Source organism: Salvelinus alpinus, chromosome 3, assembly GCF_045679555.1.
Source record: "Salvelinus alpinus chromosome 3, SLU_Salpinus.1, whole genome shotgun sequence".
In the NCBI taxonomy this organism is placed as follows: Eukaryota; Metazoa; Chordata; class Actinopteri; order Salmoniformes; family Salmonidae; genus Salvelinus; species Salvelinus alpinus.
The window spans coordinates 29,284,905-29,300,739 of NC_092088.1; the positions used below are offsets into that span (position 1 = coordinate 29,284,905).

Genomic DNA, 15,835 nt, shown 5'->3' on the forward strand with positions numbered 1-15,835 from the left:
CTTGGGGACGTCCCCGGAAACAAACCATGAAATAGACGAAACTTCCACAGGACCATGACACAACGTTCTGACGACTTTAGGTGACCATTTTGTAAGGTTCCGTCAGGGTAGTGCTATAGTGCAGAAAGAGTAAATATCTTCATGATATATATATCAGCCTCCAGACAACTCAATTAATTAAGCGACGCCCACAAACGTCCTGAGGTGAAATCTATGGAGGTTGGAAAGGATAAATGTGGTTTTCTGTGAGTTCATTAGGCACCAAAATGGAAGAAAACAGACTGAAACAAGGAGGGACTACCTTTACTAACCAATAAGAAACACTCTTTTTCGTTCTTTATTGTCAAACATTTTATTTTGCGTGCCCTATAATGAACGCTGCCCAGGTTTGCTCATTGCTTTTGGCAAGCAAAATGATATTGCTGGTCAAATCACAAATTTGATAAGTGTTAGTTGTCTGCCATGGGAACTTTGTTTGAGATGCTAAAGCTGGTTTAAACATTACTCATACACCTAACGGCAAGTGTGCCACAAACATTGGTGAAGCAGTTATTAATCTACTTAATTAATTAAGGGATGTCATTACTTAGAAATGAATCATTCATTAATCAATTAACAAATAAATGTGTGACACCTCCAACGAATATTCCAGGAGAGATGTTATTTTTGAGAAACAGATGTATCGGAAAAAAACAGGAGTGCTTTCAAAATCATTTACTGTTAGTTTACTGTAATTTGAAGTACATTTTGAAGCGTGAAAAGGCTTTCGTAATCAATTCAGACGTCAATAACCCCAACCCCCCTCGAATAAATCAGAGTGAACATTTTGTTTGCTCACACCTGTTCAGGTGCAACCATAACAAATTCCGTACAACAACAAAAAATCACAATTTAATCAATAAACAACTCAAATAAGTTAATAAATACATATATTTATTAATTGAAGATACGTAAATAAGGTCAGACAAACCTAATAATAACGTTGCGCCATTAAAAAAGGAAATGCACCATTACGTTATTAGGAAAAGCATGTCATAATCAATACAAAGAGGATCATTCGAATTGGGACCGGTGTAAGTGGCATACAGAACTGTAACTGTAACAGATGAATACACGGGCAGAGCTGTCAGAATCAACGGGGGGCACAGATGGTGACCTGTTAAAAAATAAGTCACAGCTGATTGAATTGGATGAGTTGTCCAAGTTGTCCTTGTATTGTATGGCAATGGACGACTTGGTACAAAGCAGCCCACTGGGCACACCACGTCATTTCAACGTGGATAATTGAGTAATATTTGGGTGAGACTTGGGTGAGAACAACCTATATTCACCCACTCAAAAAGAGAGCGAAAAGTTAGTTGAATTTCCAATGTGTTATCACTATGCTTTCAACCATCTACAGTAAATGCACAACCAAATTCCAATGGAAAAACAATGTCTGATTTTTGGCTTAGTTGTCACCCAAATGTTTATCTCTGCACATTCAATCATTTAAAAGCATAGCGAAGTTCAAATGGGAACACAACGTCAGATATTTATTTTATTTATACAACAGATGATTCACTGTGCATCATCTAATAACATAATGACATGCATTGCAGTTGAGATTCAATTAAAAGAAGGCCAACATGGTGCTAGTGATCAATGCCGTTCCGAGATTCTATATTATTAAGAACAAATTCTTGTTTACAATGACGGCCTACCCCGGCTAAATCCTAACGACGCTGGGCCAATTGTGCGCCGCCCTATGCGACTCCCAATCACGGCCGGTTGTGATACAGCCTGGAATCGAACCAGGGTCCGTAGTGACATATCTAGCACTGATATGCAGTGCCTTAGACCGCTGCACCACTCGGGAGCGTGCACACTTTATATTATTTCATAACAAAACATGTATAGTTACAGGAACCTCAAAATGTGGCCATGGATGTGTTACTCATTTTAAGATAGAATTTTACATTAGTTTGTAGGATAGCCTTAACTTTAGGCTATACTGTATTACAAAAGTAATGTTAAATTGTGTTTGGTTGACAATGCAACAAAATATAAAGTTTTGAGGTGATGTATTCTTGAAAAGTTTAATCCAATTCATTAACTTGTATTTTTCGTTGATGTGAATGCAACATATAACTTGTTAACTGGTCAACAAGTTAAAAGGCTATTTCTTGTATTTCAAAAGTGATATTGAAATGTGTTTGGTTGTCAACGCAACCAAATATCAACATTCGAAGGAGATGTATCTTCTGCTTGGATAGTTCCATCTGTGCAACTGACTTAGTCTGGCTTTAATTCCGGTTTGTCTACAAATTAATCATTGATATGTTGGAGTCACGTCTCCATCTCAACCAAAAATCTAAGTTAAAGAATAGGAATAGGGCTGTTACGGTGACCGTATTACCACCACACCGGCGGTCATGAGTCATGACGGCAGTCAAATTCCACATGACTGTTTAGGCACGGTAATTAGGCTTCTCCAAGCTCTGATGCTGCTGATGGTCATTAGTAGCCTACCAAACTTGCTAACTGCCTGCTACTCAGCACTCTAATCATTCTGACATCAATGCAAATTTGATCAAAAATCTAATTAAAAACTTCATGAGAGCCCATGAACTCATGTTGCGCAACATTTCTATAGGCTATGTGATTGAGTGAGAAAACAGAGTGATGGCCTCTATTAAAAAGAGGAGGATCCCATTAGCTTCCTATAGGCTAGGCCTACTATATTTATTTCTCAACTTTTCTAATATTAAGCACATTCCTTCTCTTTACAACAGGAGTATAGACTACCTGGATGGCATGAAAATGAACCACGGGAAAAGCTTCCTCCATTCGCAATTTAAGTGCATAGATGCCATGGATTCTTTTCCCCCTGACCCTGTTTACTTTACTGGCTTTATTGTCCCCATGGGGACATTTTGTTGCAGTGTCATCTACACATTTAAAGTGGCGTTTAAATACAAAACAAATTGACAATACAACTTTCATAACAGTTACATACCAATAAAAAGAGACTAGCCTGCTGGCCTTACTGGGTCGACAGGAACATTAGCCCGAGCTATTTAAGTGGGATATCACACCTGGCACAAATTATTGTCTAGTTCTGTTTTTCCTGCTGAGGGGTGCCCTATACCTGCACCCAGAGGGGAGTAGTTCAAAGTCCGGGTACAGGGGGTGGCTTGGGTCTAAAATTATTTTGTGAGCCCCGCGGAGGGCCCTGACCTTAAAGATCTCATCCAGGCCTGTCTGTTTGACTTCAAGTACCTTGCTTGCTATGATGATAATCCTTCTCAGCATACCCTTTGCTTGTATGCCTCCTTGTCCACCAGTATCTGTCTTTTGATCTCATGTTGTACATCTCTTAAAGCCTGTCTATTAACCTTAGCATCAACTGCCTTCTTCCTATTAAGTAGAGATTTTAGATTTTTTGATACCCGAGGCTTATTGTTAAGGAAGATTTTATAGGTTTTAGTTAGCACAACTGACTCAATACAGAAGTTTACATAGTCTGAAACAACATCTGTGTGTTCATCCTCAAATACCTCCCACATAGTACAGTCAAAACACCCTTGGAGACGAGTGATACTATAGTCGTTCCAGATCTGGACAGTTTTAACTGTAGGTTTCACCCTCTCCAGGAGCCGGCAGTAGGTTGGTAGACAACATTATGGTCTGATATCCCCAGGGGAGGTCTGGTGGTGGCAGAGAAAGCATTTGGTATTGTCCCATAGTACAAATCAAGAGTCTTATTTTTCCTAGTGTGACATTACACATACTGGTGGTACGTGCGCAGGACCTTGTGCAAAGTACAGTTGTTAAATGTGGGTGTGTTGGGGAGATGGATTCCAGTTTCTGTGACAGATTATAAATAATCTCTCTTGCTTTTGCTCTATTAGCTTTTGGTTGAATGTACACAACGGTAACAAACAATTGGTTGAACTCACAGGGCAGATAGTAGAGTCGCACTGACAAAGAAAGCAGTACAGTGTGGGGGGTACAGAGTCTCTCTCTTACCAGGATCGATTTACACCACTGGTCCCTGACAAGCAGGCAGACGAGACAGGTGCATGATAATGATCCAATCTAAATAAAAACGTGAATGATGCCCAGATTAAGGCAAGAAACAGCGCATGCCTTTTTTTGCAACTTTTTAAAACCATAGTCGTACACTTTATGTAGTCTAGCCCATAGGACTATACAGTGCATAAGGAAAGTATTCAGATACCTTGATTTTTTCCACATGTTGTTACGTTACAGCCTTATTCTAAAATGTATTAAATTATCTTTTTTGCTCATCAATCTACACACAATACCCCATAATGACAAAGCAAACAACATAAATACCTAATTTACATAAGTATTCAGACCCTTAGCTATGAGCCTCGAAATTGAGCTCAGGTGCATCCTGTTTGCATTGATCATCCTTGAGATGTTTCTTCAACTTGATTGGAGTCCATCTGTGGTAAATTCAATTGATTGGACATGATTTGGAAAGGCACACACCTGTCTATATAAGGGAAGGGTAAGGAAACATTTCTGCAGCATTGAAGGTCCCCAAGAACACAGTGACCTCCATCATTCTTAAATGGAAGAAGTTTGGAACTACCAGGACTCTTCCTGGAGCTGGCTGCCTGGCCAAACTAAGCAATTGGGGAGAAGGGCCTTGGTCGGGGAGGTGACCATGTGAGACACAGGCTTAATTCTAGACACATGGAATGCAGGATGAATACAAAGGGTACAGGGAAACAGAAGGTGGACAGCAGAGGGGCTAATGATCTTGGAAATGAGGAAAGGCCCGATAAACCGGGGTGACAGTCTGTGAGACTCCACCCGGAGGGGCAGATCCCGGGTGGAAAGTCATACCTTCTGCCCGAGACGATACCGGGGAGCCGGGATCCGATTGTGATTCGCTTGTCGTCGGTCTTGAGGAGGGCCGACCGGGCTCAAACAAGCATCTGGGCAGAAGGTATGCCGACCTCCTCTTCCTGCTCAGGGAAGAGTGGGGGCTGATACCCCAGGGAACACTAAAAGGGAGATAGGGCCGTGGCAGAGCAGGGAAGGGTGTTGCGGGCGTATTTGACCCACACAAGCTGCTGGCTCCAGGTGGTAGGGTTGGCGGAGACCATGCAGCACAGGGTAGCTTCGAGGTCCTGGTTGGCTCACTCCGACTGGCCGTTGGACTGGAGGTGGAACCTGGAGGACAGGCTGGCCGACGACCCATTGAGGGTGCAGAACGCTTTCCAGAACTGGGACGAGAACTGAGGACCCCGGTCGGAGACCATGTCCATGGGCAGTCCATGGATCCGGAAGATGTGCTGCACCATGAGCTGGGCCGTCTCTTTGGCAGAGGGTAGTTTGGGGAGAGGGATGACGTGGGCGGCTTTGGAAAACCGATCCACTATTGTCAGGATGGCAGTGTTGCCATCAGACGGGGGAAGGTTGGAGGTTGGAGAGTCTTGCTCTGTGCACACACCATGCAAGCGGCGATGAATGCGGACACGTCAGGAACCATAGTAGGCCATCAAAAGCGCTGTCGCACAAAGGCCAGGGTCCAACGGGCGCCCGGGTGGCAGGCAAGCCTGGAGGAGTGGGCCCACTCCAGGTCCACGGAGCGGACGACGTCAGGAACGAACATCCGGTTATCAGGGCCCCCCAGGGGTTCGATTGGGAATGCTGTGCCTCACGGACCTGCTTCCCTATTCCCCAGCTGAGTGCCGTCGCCAGGCATAAAATGGGAAGGATGGTCTTGGGTTCCGGGGTAGTAGTCGTGGGGCTATAGCAGTGGAACAGTGCATCCGGCTTGACATTCTTGGATCCCGGCCGGTATGAGGGAGAGAAGTTGAACCGTGTGAACAGCAGGGCCCATCTGGCTTGCCTGGAGTTGAGGCGCTTGGCGGTACGGAGATACTCCAGGTTATTGTGGTCAGTCCACACGGTGAACGGATGTTCTGCCCCCTCCAGCCCGTGCCTCCATTCCTCCAACGCTATCTTCACCGCGAGAAGCTCATGATTCCCCACATCATAGTTCCTTTCCGTGGCGTTGAGGCGATGGGAAAGAAGGCGCAAGGACGTAGCTTGAGGTCAATGGCAGAACGCTGGGACAGGACAGCCCCCCACTCCGACATCCGAAACATCTGCCTCCACCACGAACTGACGAGAAGTGTCAGGATGAACCAGGATGGGAGCTGTGGTGAAGCAATGTTTGAGGTCACGGAACGCCTGTCAGCAGCTGGAAACCATGTGAACGGAACCTTGGGCAAGGTGAGTGCTGACAGGGGGGAAAGCCAGGGTGCTGTGACCCCGGATAAAGCGACGATAGAAGTTGGCGAACTCCAGGAAACGTTGCAACTGCATCCTGGACGTAGGCTCAGGCCAATCCATTACGCTCTCCATCATGCTCTCATCTTCCCGGAATCCATCTGGACACACCCAGCAGAGATTATGTAACCCAGAAAGGGGATTGTGGAGCGATGGAACTCGCACTTCTCCGCCTTCACAAACAGCTGATTCTCCAGAAGGCGTTGAAGGACCTGCCGGACGTGAAGCACGTATTCTTGAGGGGAGTGGGAGACGACGAGGATGTCATCAATGTAGTCGAAGACGAACCGGTTCAACATGTCGCGGAGGACATCATTCACCAGAGACTGGAACACAGCAGGGTGTTGGTGAGGCCAAATGGCATGACCAGATACTCATAGTGGCCACTGGCTGTGTTGAACGCGGTCTTCCACTCGTCCCCCTCTCGTATCCGCACTAGGTGGAAGGCGATCTGTAAATCCAGCTTGGAAAACACAGTGGCCCCCTGGAGCGGCTCGAAGGCCGAGGAGATGAGTGGTAGCGGGTAACTGTTCTTAACCGTAATGTCATTGAGTCCCCGGTAGTCAATGTATGGGCGCAGGGTCTTGTCCTTTTTCTCCACGAAGAAGAACCTTGCGCTGGTGGGAGATGTCTCCGGTTCCGACAGAGAGTACAGACGTCCCCGGGGTGGCGTGGTGGTAGAAAGATCAATCCCGCAGTCATAGAGTCCTGGTACTCCGGAATGGTGGAGAGGTCCAGGGCACCTTCCGAGCACCCAGGAATACGTCCCGGGGCAGGTTGTGCTGACTTCAGGCAATGGGCGTGGCAGAACGGGCTCCAGCCCATGATGGCACCAGTAGACCAGTTAATGAGGGGATTATGTCGTTGGAGCCAGGAGAATCCCAATACCATGGGAATCAGAGGGGACTTGATGAGCAGCAACTGGATAGCCTTGCTGTGGTTCCCCGACACCCGTAGGTTGATGGGAGTGGTGTTGTGGGTGACTCGGCCTATAGAGTGCCCTTCCAGCGCTCTAACATCTATGGAAATGGAGAGCGTCCAAAAAGCTCTCCTCGACCCCAGAGTCAATGAGAACCCAGAGAGATTTGGAATGGTCTCCCCACAGCAGAATGGCATGAAAAGAGGTGCAAGCAGGGAAAGCAGGAACGTTCTCCATATGGCCCACCAGAGTACTTACCGGTGAGCCTGGTTTCTTTAAAAGACAAGAGGACACGAAATGACCAAGAGTCCCGCAATCCAGACAACTCTTCGTGTCAATCCTGTATTGCCGTTCCGCTGGCGACAGCCCAACTCTGCCTAGTGGTATAGGCTGAGGAAGTGGTGACTCGGCCGTTTTCGGCAGCTCTCGGGGCAGTTCGGGAAGCCTCGGATTCTTTCGGCAACTAGACCGTCGGGAGTTTCCGGGATGACTCGGAGGCAAGGTGGGATCCCTGGGCGTGCGAGCGAAATCCAAATTGCTCTCCCTCTGTCGTTCCCGTAATCGACCATCGATAGGGATGGTTAAAGAGATGAGGGAATCGAGCTCCATAGGTAACACCCGGGCTGCAAGCTCGTCCTTGACCTCCTCCGAGATGCTGTGCAGGAACATATCGAACAGTGCCTCTTGATTCCAAGCACTCTCCGCTGCCAACGTGCGGAAATCCACCGCATAAACAGCTACACCGTGGGAGTCCTGACGAAGCTGGATTAGCTTCCAGGCGGCCTTTAACACAGAGAACAGGGCATCAAAGACCTTCCTCACTTCTCTCACGAACCCCTCCAGACTAGCGCTATAGTTCCCACAAGACAGTAGCCCAGGTGAGAGCCCTCCCAGACATCAGCGTGATGAGGTAGGCTATCTTGGAGCGATTCGAGAAGGAAGAGGGCTGAAGCTCGAAGACGAGAGCACACTGAACTAGGAACACCCGACAGGTGATCAGCTCTCCATTGAAGTGTTCCGGAGGTAAGCGAGCCTCTCAAGAAGGTTTGGACCCCCTCCACAAGGCCACGAAGCAATTCCTCGTGCATACCGATGGTGACTCCCTGGGTGGAGATGGCGTTGAGCACCTGGCCCGGGTCTGTTGGGTTAGTCATGGCCAGTTCGTACTCTCAGGTATCAAGGTAAGACCCAGATGCAGACCGTGTTGAAGTAACAATGTTTATTACAGCAATGGGGCAAAGGTACAGCAGGCAGGCTCAGGGTCAGGTCAGGCAGAGGTCAGTAATCCAGAGGTGGGGCAAAGGTACAGGACGACAGGCAGGCTCAGGGTCAGGGTCAGGCAGAGTGGTTAAACGGGTGGGTACAGGGTCAAGACAGGCAAGGCTCAAAAACCAGGAGGATGAGAAAAGAGAGATTGGGGAAAAGCAGGATCTGACACAAAAACACTGGCTGGCTTGACAAACAAGATGAACTGGCAACAGACAAACAGAGAACACAGGTATAAATACACAGGGGATAATGGGGAAGATGGGTGACACCTGGAGGGGGGTGGAGACAATCACAAAGACAGGTGAAACAGATCAGGGTGTGACACTATCAAGTGCTTGTCAGATTGTGAATGAGTGACTGATGAAGTGGGTACAGCCTGTGCAAAAAAGCAAGCAGCGCTCATGCCTTCCGCGCAACTTTTTTCAAATCATCATTAGAGTCGCATCATGCAGCCCGGGAATGTATTAAAATCAAAACATATAGCCCATTGTTTGTATCACAACTAAAGTTACATAAATAACTCTAAATTAAGCATGTAATGAGTACCTGTTTCTTTGTTAACTTCTCAACACAGAATAGCCGCATGTGCGCACTCCCTCAAATCGTTTGGAGAAAATATCCTTTCTATTTTATTCAGCTATGTTCAATTGTATTCTTCATACTATAAAAGAATATAAAATAATGCCACGGAATTCTAAGAAAATTTTGTCTGCTAAATGAACTAGTGTAGCCCCCAGCCATAAGGCATAGCCAGATCAGGGCCTAACATAAGGACAACTGAGAGTTTGCTATTCTGTTCTTCTGAAATGTCTTTCTACATATCATGTTTCTTTAGACCTGTCTAATATAAATAATGGATTTATTGTGATGGTGTAAGCTATATTACATGGATTTTTTAGACTTTTTTTTTTTACATGGAAACTCCCCCTCCCGTCCCTTTTTCAGGACCCTGTCTTTCAAAGATGATTCGTAAAAATCCAAATAACTTCACAGATCTTCATTGTAAAGTGTTTAAACACTGTTTCCCATGCTTGTTCAATGAACCATAAACAATTAATGAACATGCACCTGTGGAAAGGTCTTTAAGACACTAACAGCTTTCTGACAGTAGGCAATTAAGGTCACAGTTATGAAAACTTAGGACACTAAAGAAGCCTTTCTACTGACTCAGATGTGGCCAGGGCAATAAATTGCAATGTTCATACTGTGAGACACCTAATACAGAGCTACAGGGAGACAGGACGGATAGCTGATCGTCCTCGCATTGGCAGACAACACCTGCACAGGATTGGTACATCCGAACATCACACCTGCGGGACAGGTACAGGATGGCAACAACAACTGCCCGAGTTACACCAGGAACGCACAATCCCTCCATCAGTGCTCAGACTGTCCGCAATAGGCTGAGAGAGGCTGGACTGAGGGCTTGTAGGCCTGTTGTAAGGCAGGTCCTCACCAGACGTCACTGGTAACAACGTTGCCTATGGGCACAAACCCACCATCGCTGGACCAGACTGGACTGGCAAAAAGTGCTCTTCACTGACGAGTCGCGGTTTTGTCTCACCAGGGGTGATGGTCGGATTCGCATTTATCGCCGAAGGAATGAGCGTTACACCGAGGCCTGTACTCTGGAGTGGGATCGATTTGGAGGTGGAGGGTCCGTCATGGTCTGGGGCGTGTGTCACAGCATCATCGGACTGAGCTTGTTGTCATTGCAGGCAATCTTAATGCTGTGCGTTACAGGAAAGACATCCTCTCCCTCATGTGGTACCCTTCCTGCAGGCTCATCCTGACATGACCCTCCTGCATGACAATGCCACCAGCCATACTGCTCGTTCTGTGCGTGATTTCCTGCAAGACAGGAATGTCAGTGTTCTGCCATGGCCAGCGAAGAGCCCGGATCTCAATCCCATTGAGCACGTCTGGGACCTGTTGGATCGGAGGGTGAGGGCTAGGGCCATTCCCCCCAGAAATGTCCGGAAACTTGCAGGTGCCTTGGTGGAAGAGTGGGGTAACATCTCACTGCAAGAACTGGCAAATCTGGTGCAGTCCATGAGGAGGAGATGCACTGCAGTACTTAATGCAGCTGGTGGCCACACCAGATATTGACTGTTACATTTACCTTTGTTCAGGGACACATTATTCAATTTCTGTTAGTCACATGTCTGTGGAACTTGGTCAGTTTATGTCTCAGTTGTTGATCATTTTCAAGTTTGGAATTGTACACATAAATGTTGGTAATAATAATAATGATGTTTTTACAGTTGATTACAAGACAAAGAAAGTGACCAAAAGGCTCACAGTCTGAGTGCAAAATACTTTCATTGAAATGGAAATTGTTGAATCTTGTTATGTTCGTACAAATATTTACACATGTTAATAAATACATTTGACAGTGAGAGGACATTTCGTTTTTTTTTTGTTTAGATGTTCCAAAGGTCTGCATCATAGATGCTAAATGTGTTTATGTTAATTAACGGCCAATTACCGCGAGACCAGCAGTTATTTGCTTGACAATCACTAGCTGACAAAATTTCATGACCACCACAGCCCTAAATAGGACTAAACCAAATCAAACTTGATTTAAAGTTCATTTGAAGTTTGATTTGATTCAGTCCTATTCTTTAAAAGTTACATCCCCTTCAAATGTTGATATTTGGTTGCTTTGACAACCAAACACAATTCAACATCACTAAATAGCATTACATTTGAAATCAACCAGAGCTTGAAAACCTAGGCCTATTGCAATGTCTAATTTTAGTTGAATTCTTGGTTGAATTGAAACAATAGCTGTTGCAAATGCTATATAGCCTAAATAAATACCATAATTGATGATATATGAGTGATAAAGTATGGTCGCATTTCATTTGTTCTGTTAAACCTACCCTTTGGATTGACTTTGATAACAACAGTGAATCTATTTAGCTTTTAAGTAGAGATCTCTCAACAATCATTCTCAATCACAATAGCACATTGGTAACAGTCAGTGACAAATATCATAGCTAGGTAGAGCTGCGCTTAGTTAAAACTCTAGTTGGGAGACCAAAAGGTAGCTGTAGATTGATCAATTCTCCAGTAGGACGTGCTACCTAGCATATAGTTTTTTTCTGATAGTGGATATAACGTTAAAGATCTGACGTTGTTTTAAAGGTACAAATTCAACGTATTTTATACAAGGGTGTCTATGTTGAAATGTGGTTAGCATGATGACATAATCCTGTGGTAGAAATTTCCCGTTGATAACTTTTTCAAATCCACTGTATTTTCCACGTAGATTCCACGTCACAATATGTTGTCAAATTACATTGAATCAACATTTATTCAACCAGTTAAAATAGCCATAAACGGGCAAAAGTCATCACAGTAGTCTAATTTCCTGTTGAAAACCGCGTTACCCATTAAGCATTGCTTTCTATATCTATTTAGAGTTTTTGGGAATCTGTTTGTTTCCGGTGATTAATAGTCATTTAACGGCCAATGGTCCACGGTCAATATCAGCGGTCAGCGTTCATTCGGCGCAGTTTGTCAGGCAGGTTATCATCCGGCCACCCCCCACCCTTAGGCAAAGGGATTTGGACAGGAGTCGGATTTGGGGCCGGGATGGGGCTCAGAGCAGGGGGAAGTCTCCACTTCTCCTGCTCCCCAACTGAATGAGTCAGGGTGTCTCCAGTACCAGGACCCCCATCTAGTACCTTAAGCTGGAGCTTCTCCTCCACCTTTCCCTGGCCAAAGCCCCCGGGGATGGAGCTGGAGACCAGACGCTGGACTCCCAGGGGAAGACTCCCCTGGTCCCCTCTGCTAGAGGCCTTGTCCCCAGGCTGGGCTCCTCCAGTCTTCACCCTCGTTCGGAGGTCCTCCTTGTAAGAGCTCATATGCTGTAACTTGCTGGGCAGCCTCCCCATCGCTTGTTCCTGGGTAGCCTCTCCATGGTCGGCAAAGTCCACTGACAGCATCCTCTCCCTGCGGCCCCGGCTCTGGCCCCCATTCCCCAGGGGAGGGGAGGTGGGGACGCCTAGTGGAGGGTTGGGGGAAGTCAGGGAGTTCTTCTCCTCGTGCTCCTTGATGCTGTAACGGGGAGTGTTGACCTCGAAGGTGTTGTGGAACTGGGAGTAGTCAACCCGGAAGAAGCCCTCCTCCAGGGACATGACAGGCAGGAAGCGGTGGCCCCACAACACCTCGTCCTCTGTGTAGGAGGTCCGTGCCTGACACGTCATACCTGGGACAAAGGGAGGAGGAGGGAGGGAGGGAAGGAGGGAGGGAGGAAGAGTAGATGGGGAAAACAGAGAACAGAGGGGAAGATAAGGAGAAAAACAGAGGTTAAAGAGAGTGAGAGGTGCATAGAAGACGAGGGGGAAAAGAAGTACACAGAGACAAGGGGAGGGAAAGACGAAGAGAGAAATAGAGGGAGAAGGAGAAGTGTCGGAGAACGACAGAGATAAAAAAAGACAGGGAAAAGCTATAATTTCATCTAATATTTAAAGATAAATGTGATATTCTCTTAAATATTTGATTTGATTATACTGGGAATGGTAGTCCTCGTATTTCGCCTCAAAGGAATGGAGGAATATTTATTTATTGTTTTCAAAACAAACTACAAACAAGACTACAAAATATACATTATACAGATGAATTAAAGAGATAATCCGGGATTTGAAAAACAATGAAACCACTCTCAAAATAATAGATAGAGGTACAGTATGAATACAAGGACTGGCCATCTATTCATTAGATCAAAATGATCGTTTTAACCGTGTTTTGAGCATAGATTTTAAATAGAAGTTTGAACCTATGAAGTGTTTGTTTACAATTATGTTGTTTACAAACAATGGAGAAAACAAGCTTATATTTTGGGTTCAGATGGGGTAGGCAGTTGAACTAAACCCATGAGGCATTACTGTATATTCTTCCATCAATGGCTATATATCATTAATTTAAATGTCCAGAAATGGATGTACCAATCCCAGAATGCCCCCTTAAAGAACAGATAGAATGAAAGGAAGAGTCAGCTTTTACCAGTGGTTTCCACGATGCCCTCCAGGATGACCACGATCTCAAACTCCTCGTTCATGAGCGAGCGCTGGGACAGGTCAAAGAAGGGACTCTTGGGATTGATCTCGTGGCAGATAGTCAGAGGGGACACCAGGAAGAGCTGGTCGGCCCCTGTCCCAAATCCTACGTCTAGCTCACACTGGTCCAGGGGTAGAAACTCCCCCTCCGGGGTCTGACGAGACTGGGGAAACAAATGTTTGTGGCACATGTTATGCCTGTAAGAGGAGGGATGTTGTGTAAGAAACTGAACACTGCAATACTGTGATATGGTGGAAACTCAGTACTACTGTACAGGGATTCATCAGGGAAACAGGGAAACACCGGAAAAATCGGAATTGCCCATTTAAAGCCTTTAAAACCAAGATATGTTCACTATGCCAAGGTTCTCCCCACATAGTCCCACCTAGTCGGCTAGGCTGCGAAACTACAATATGTAATGATTGCAGAGCAAATTAAAATGAGATTTAGTTATGATAGAGGAACTATCTTTGATTGCCAATGATATTGTTTTGAATATCCAAACAGGCAATTCATTATCATGTTCCTCAATTAATTCAGCACATTTCAGCAGTAGGCTATCCCAACACAGAGCACACTCAGGACGCACAAAGCGTAACCCGAGTATAGCATTGTCGAATCACACAAACATTGTAACGGCAGTCAAATGACAAAAGTCGTTAAGCTGGCTAGATAACCTCCTTCAACGATGACAGAAATCTCCTATATTTAGCAAAATCGAGTCAATGATTGTACAGATAGCAGATCAGCTCATGAATAACGGGAGACGAAGATTGCGAATAGTTTAAATGTCAAGGTATTATAACGGGTACCAACTCTGTTTAAAAAAAGATCAATTTCTACTCTCATACCATTTGTTGATCGCACATTCTCTAACAAAGCTCAGCAAGTACGAGACGGCGCAGAGAAGCGGGGGAAATGTTATATAGGTATTTTGACATGCATAGGAGAGAGACAGTCTTTCATTAATGGGACCTTTTCTTGTGTTTCCAGTGGAATTGGCACTGCATAGGAAAATAGCCTGGGCTCTAGGACAGGAGAAGATACTATAGCATTTTCCCTCATGCCTCTGAACTGTTGACAGACTTCATGTCTGTGACAGTGACGCATAGTGAATTGTGCATAGCCCTATCAAATGTGTAATTGTCTGAAGAGTCACAATGACAGCCCCGGGATCCCGATTACCCTTTTTTAATCCCTACTACTGTATATGCCTTACAGATCCTTTCAGATCTACGAGTAGCTAACGTATAAAGAAGGGTCTAGAAGAGGGGGTAGGGGAAAGTGGCTAATTTTGGACTGAGTGTCTTATAAACCAAATTTTCAAAGAAAAACCAAATCAGATAAAGACTGATCCCCTACTCCATTTCCTCTTCAGTGTAGCAATTACTAAGGACTTAAAACCAGCTCTGTACGCTGCATGAAGGAAGATAACTATTTTGGAAACCCGAAAAATAATCACTGTGGAAATAAAGACAATTGATTTCCGAAAATTACTTTACACGGCCCATTGTGCAGCTTACAACTGACACATTTACTTTAGGCTTATAGCATTGGGTTCCTATAGTTCTCCCAAACTCTCCAGTAGCGTGCTCTAGCGCGGAGAGCCTGGCCTCTTTGACGAGACTGCCGGGAGGACCACAGATGGCGAAACAGACTGCGATTCTTATTCACAGCGGTGTTGGGGACAGAAGGGTGCGACATTTCACAGGAAGGAGCCTGTAACCACGGTTCCCTCATCGCCTTGGCTTGGAGAAGCTGTTTTTCCCCCCTAGTATCTTCACATTTTAGTGCCAGGCACCTACGGTGCATTATTAAAATGTTCTACAGCCATTGGAGGAGGCAGTGTGCAAGTTACATGTTTACGGTCAATGTTCCTGTTATGGTCCTGGGGTGAGCACTTAACCTGAACATGCGATGGTCGTACCCACTTTAAAACACATAAACCCTTCATAAGGCATATGCTTCACAAATAAGTAATAGGCAAATGTCATGTCAATAACGGGTCATGTTTGCAGCTCCTACTCATTTCAACGACACCACGCGTGCCGGCTTTGTGAGAGTGAAAAGTTACGCTTCCAGTGTAGCAAGTTAAAAAAAAAAAAATTATAGAAAAAAAAGGAAATATATCAATTTTTTATTTAACTAGACAAGTCAGTTCAGAACAAATTCTTATTTACAATGACGGCTTACCCGGCCAAACCCAGACAACGCTGGGCCAATTGTGCACCACCCTATGGGACTCCCAATCTCAGCCGGATGTGA

The 15,835-nt window shown here is 45.4% G+C and overlaps 1 protein-coding gene across 1 annotated transcript in view; it reads right to left on the bottom strand.

Annotated features, from left to right (window-relative positions):
- Window positions 1-699: 699 nt before the first annotated feature.
- The window catches only part of kcnj19b (potassium inwardly rectifying channel subfamily J member 19b), a 47,395-nt gene continuing 32,259 nt past the window's right edge, over window positions 700-15,835 (bottom strand). The window contains exons 2-3 of the mRNA XM_071392465.1: window positions 13,517-13,733; window positions 700-12,719 (exon numbers count right to left, since the gene is read on the bottom strand). Coding sequence (XP_071248566.1) covers window positions 11,998-12,719; window positions 13,517-13,733 — 939 coding nt within the window. The 3' untranslated portion in view covers window positions 700-11,997. The remainder of the gene's footprint in view (window positions 12,720-13,516; window positions 13,734-15,835) is intronic.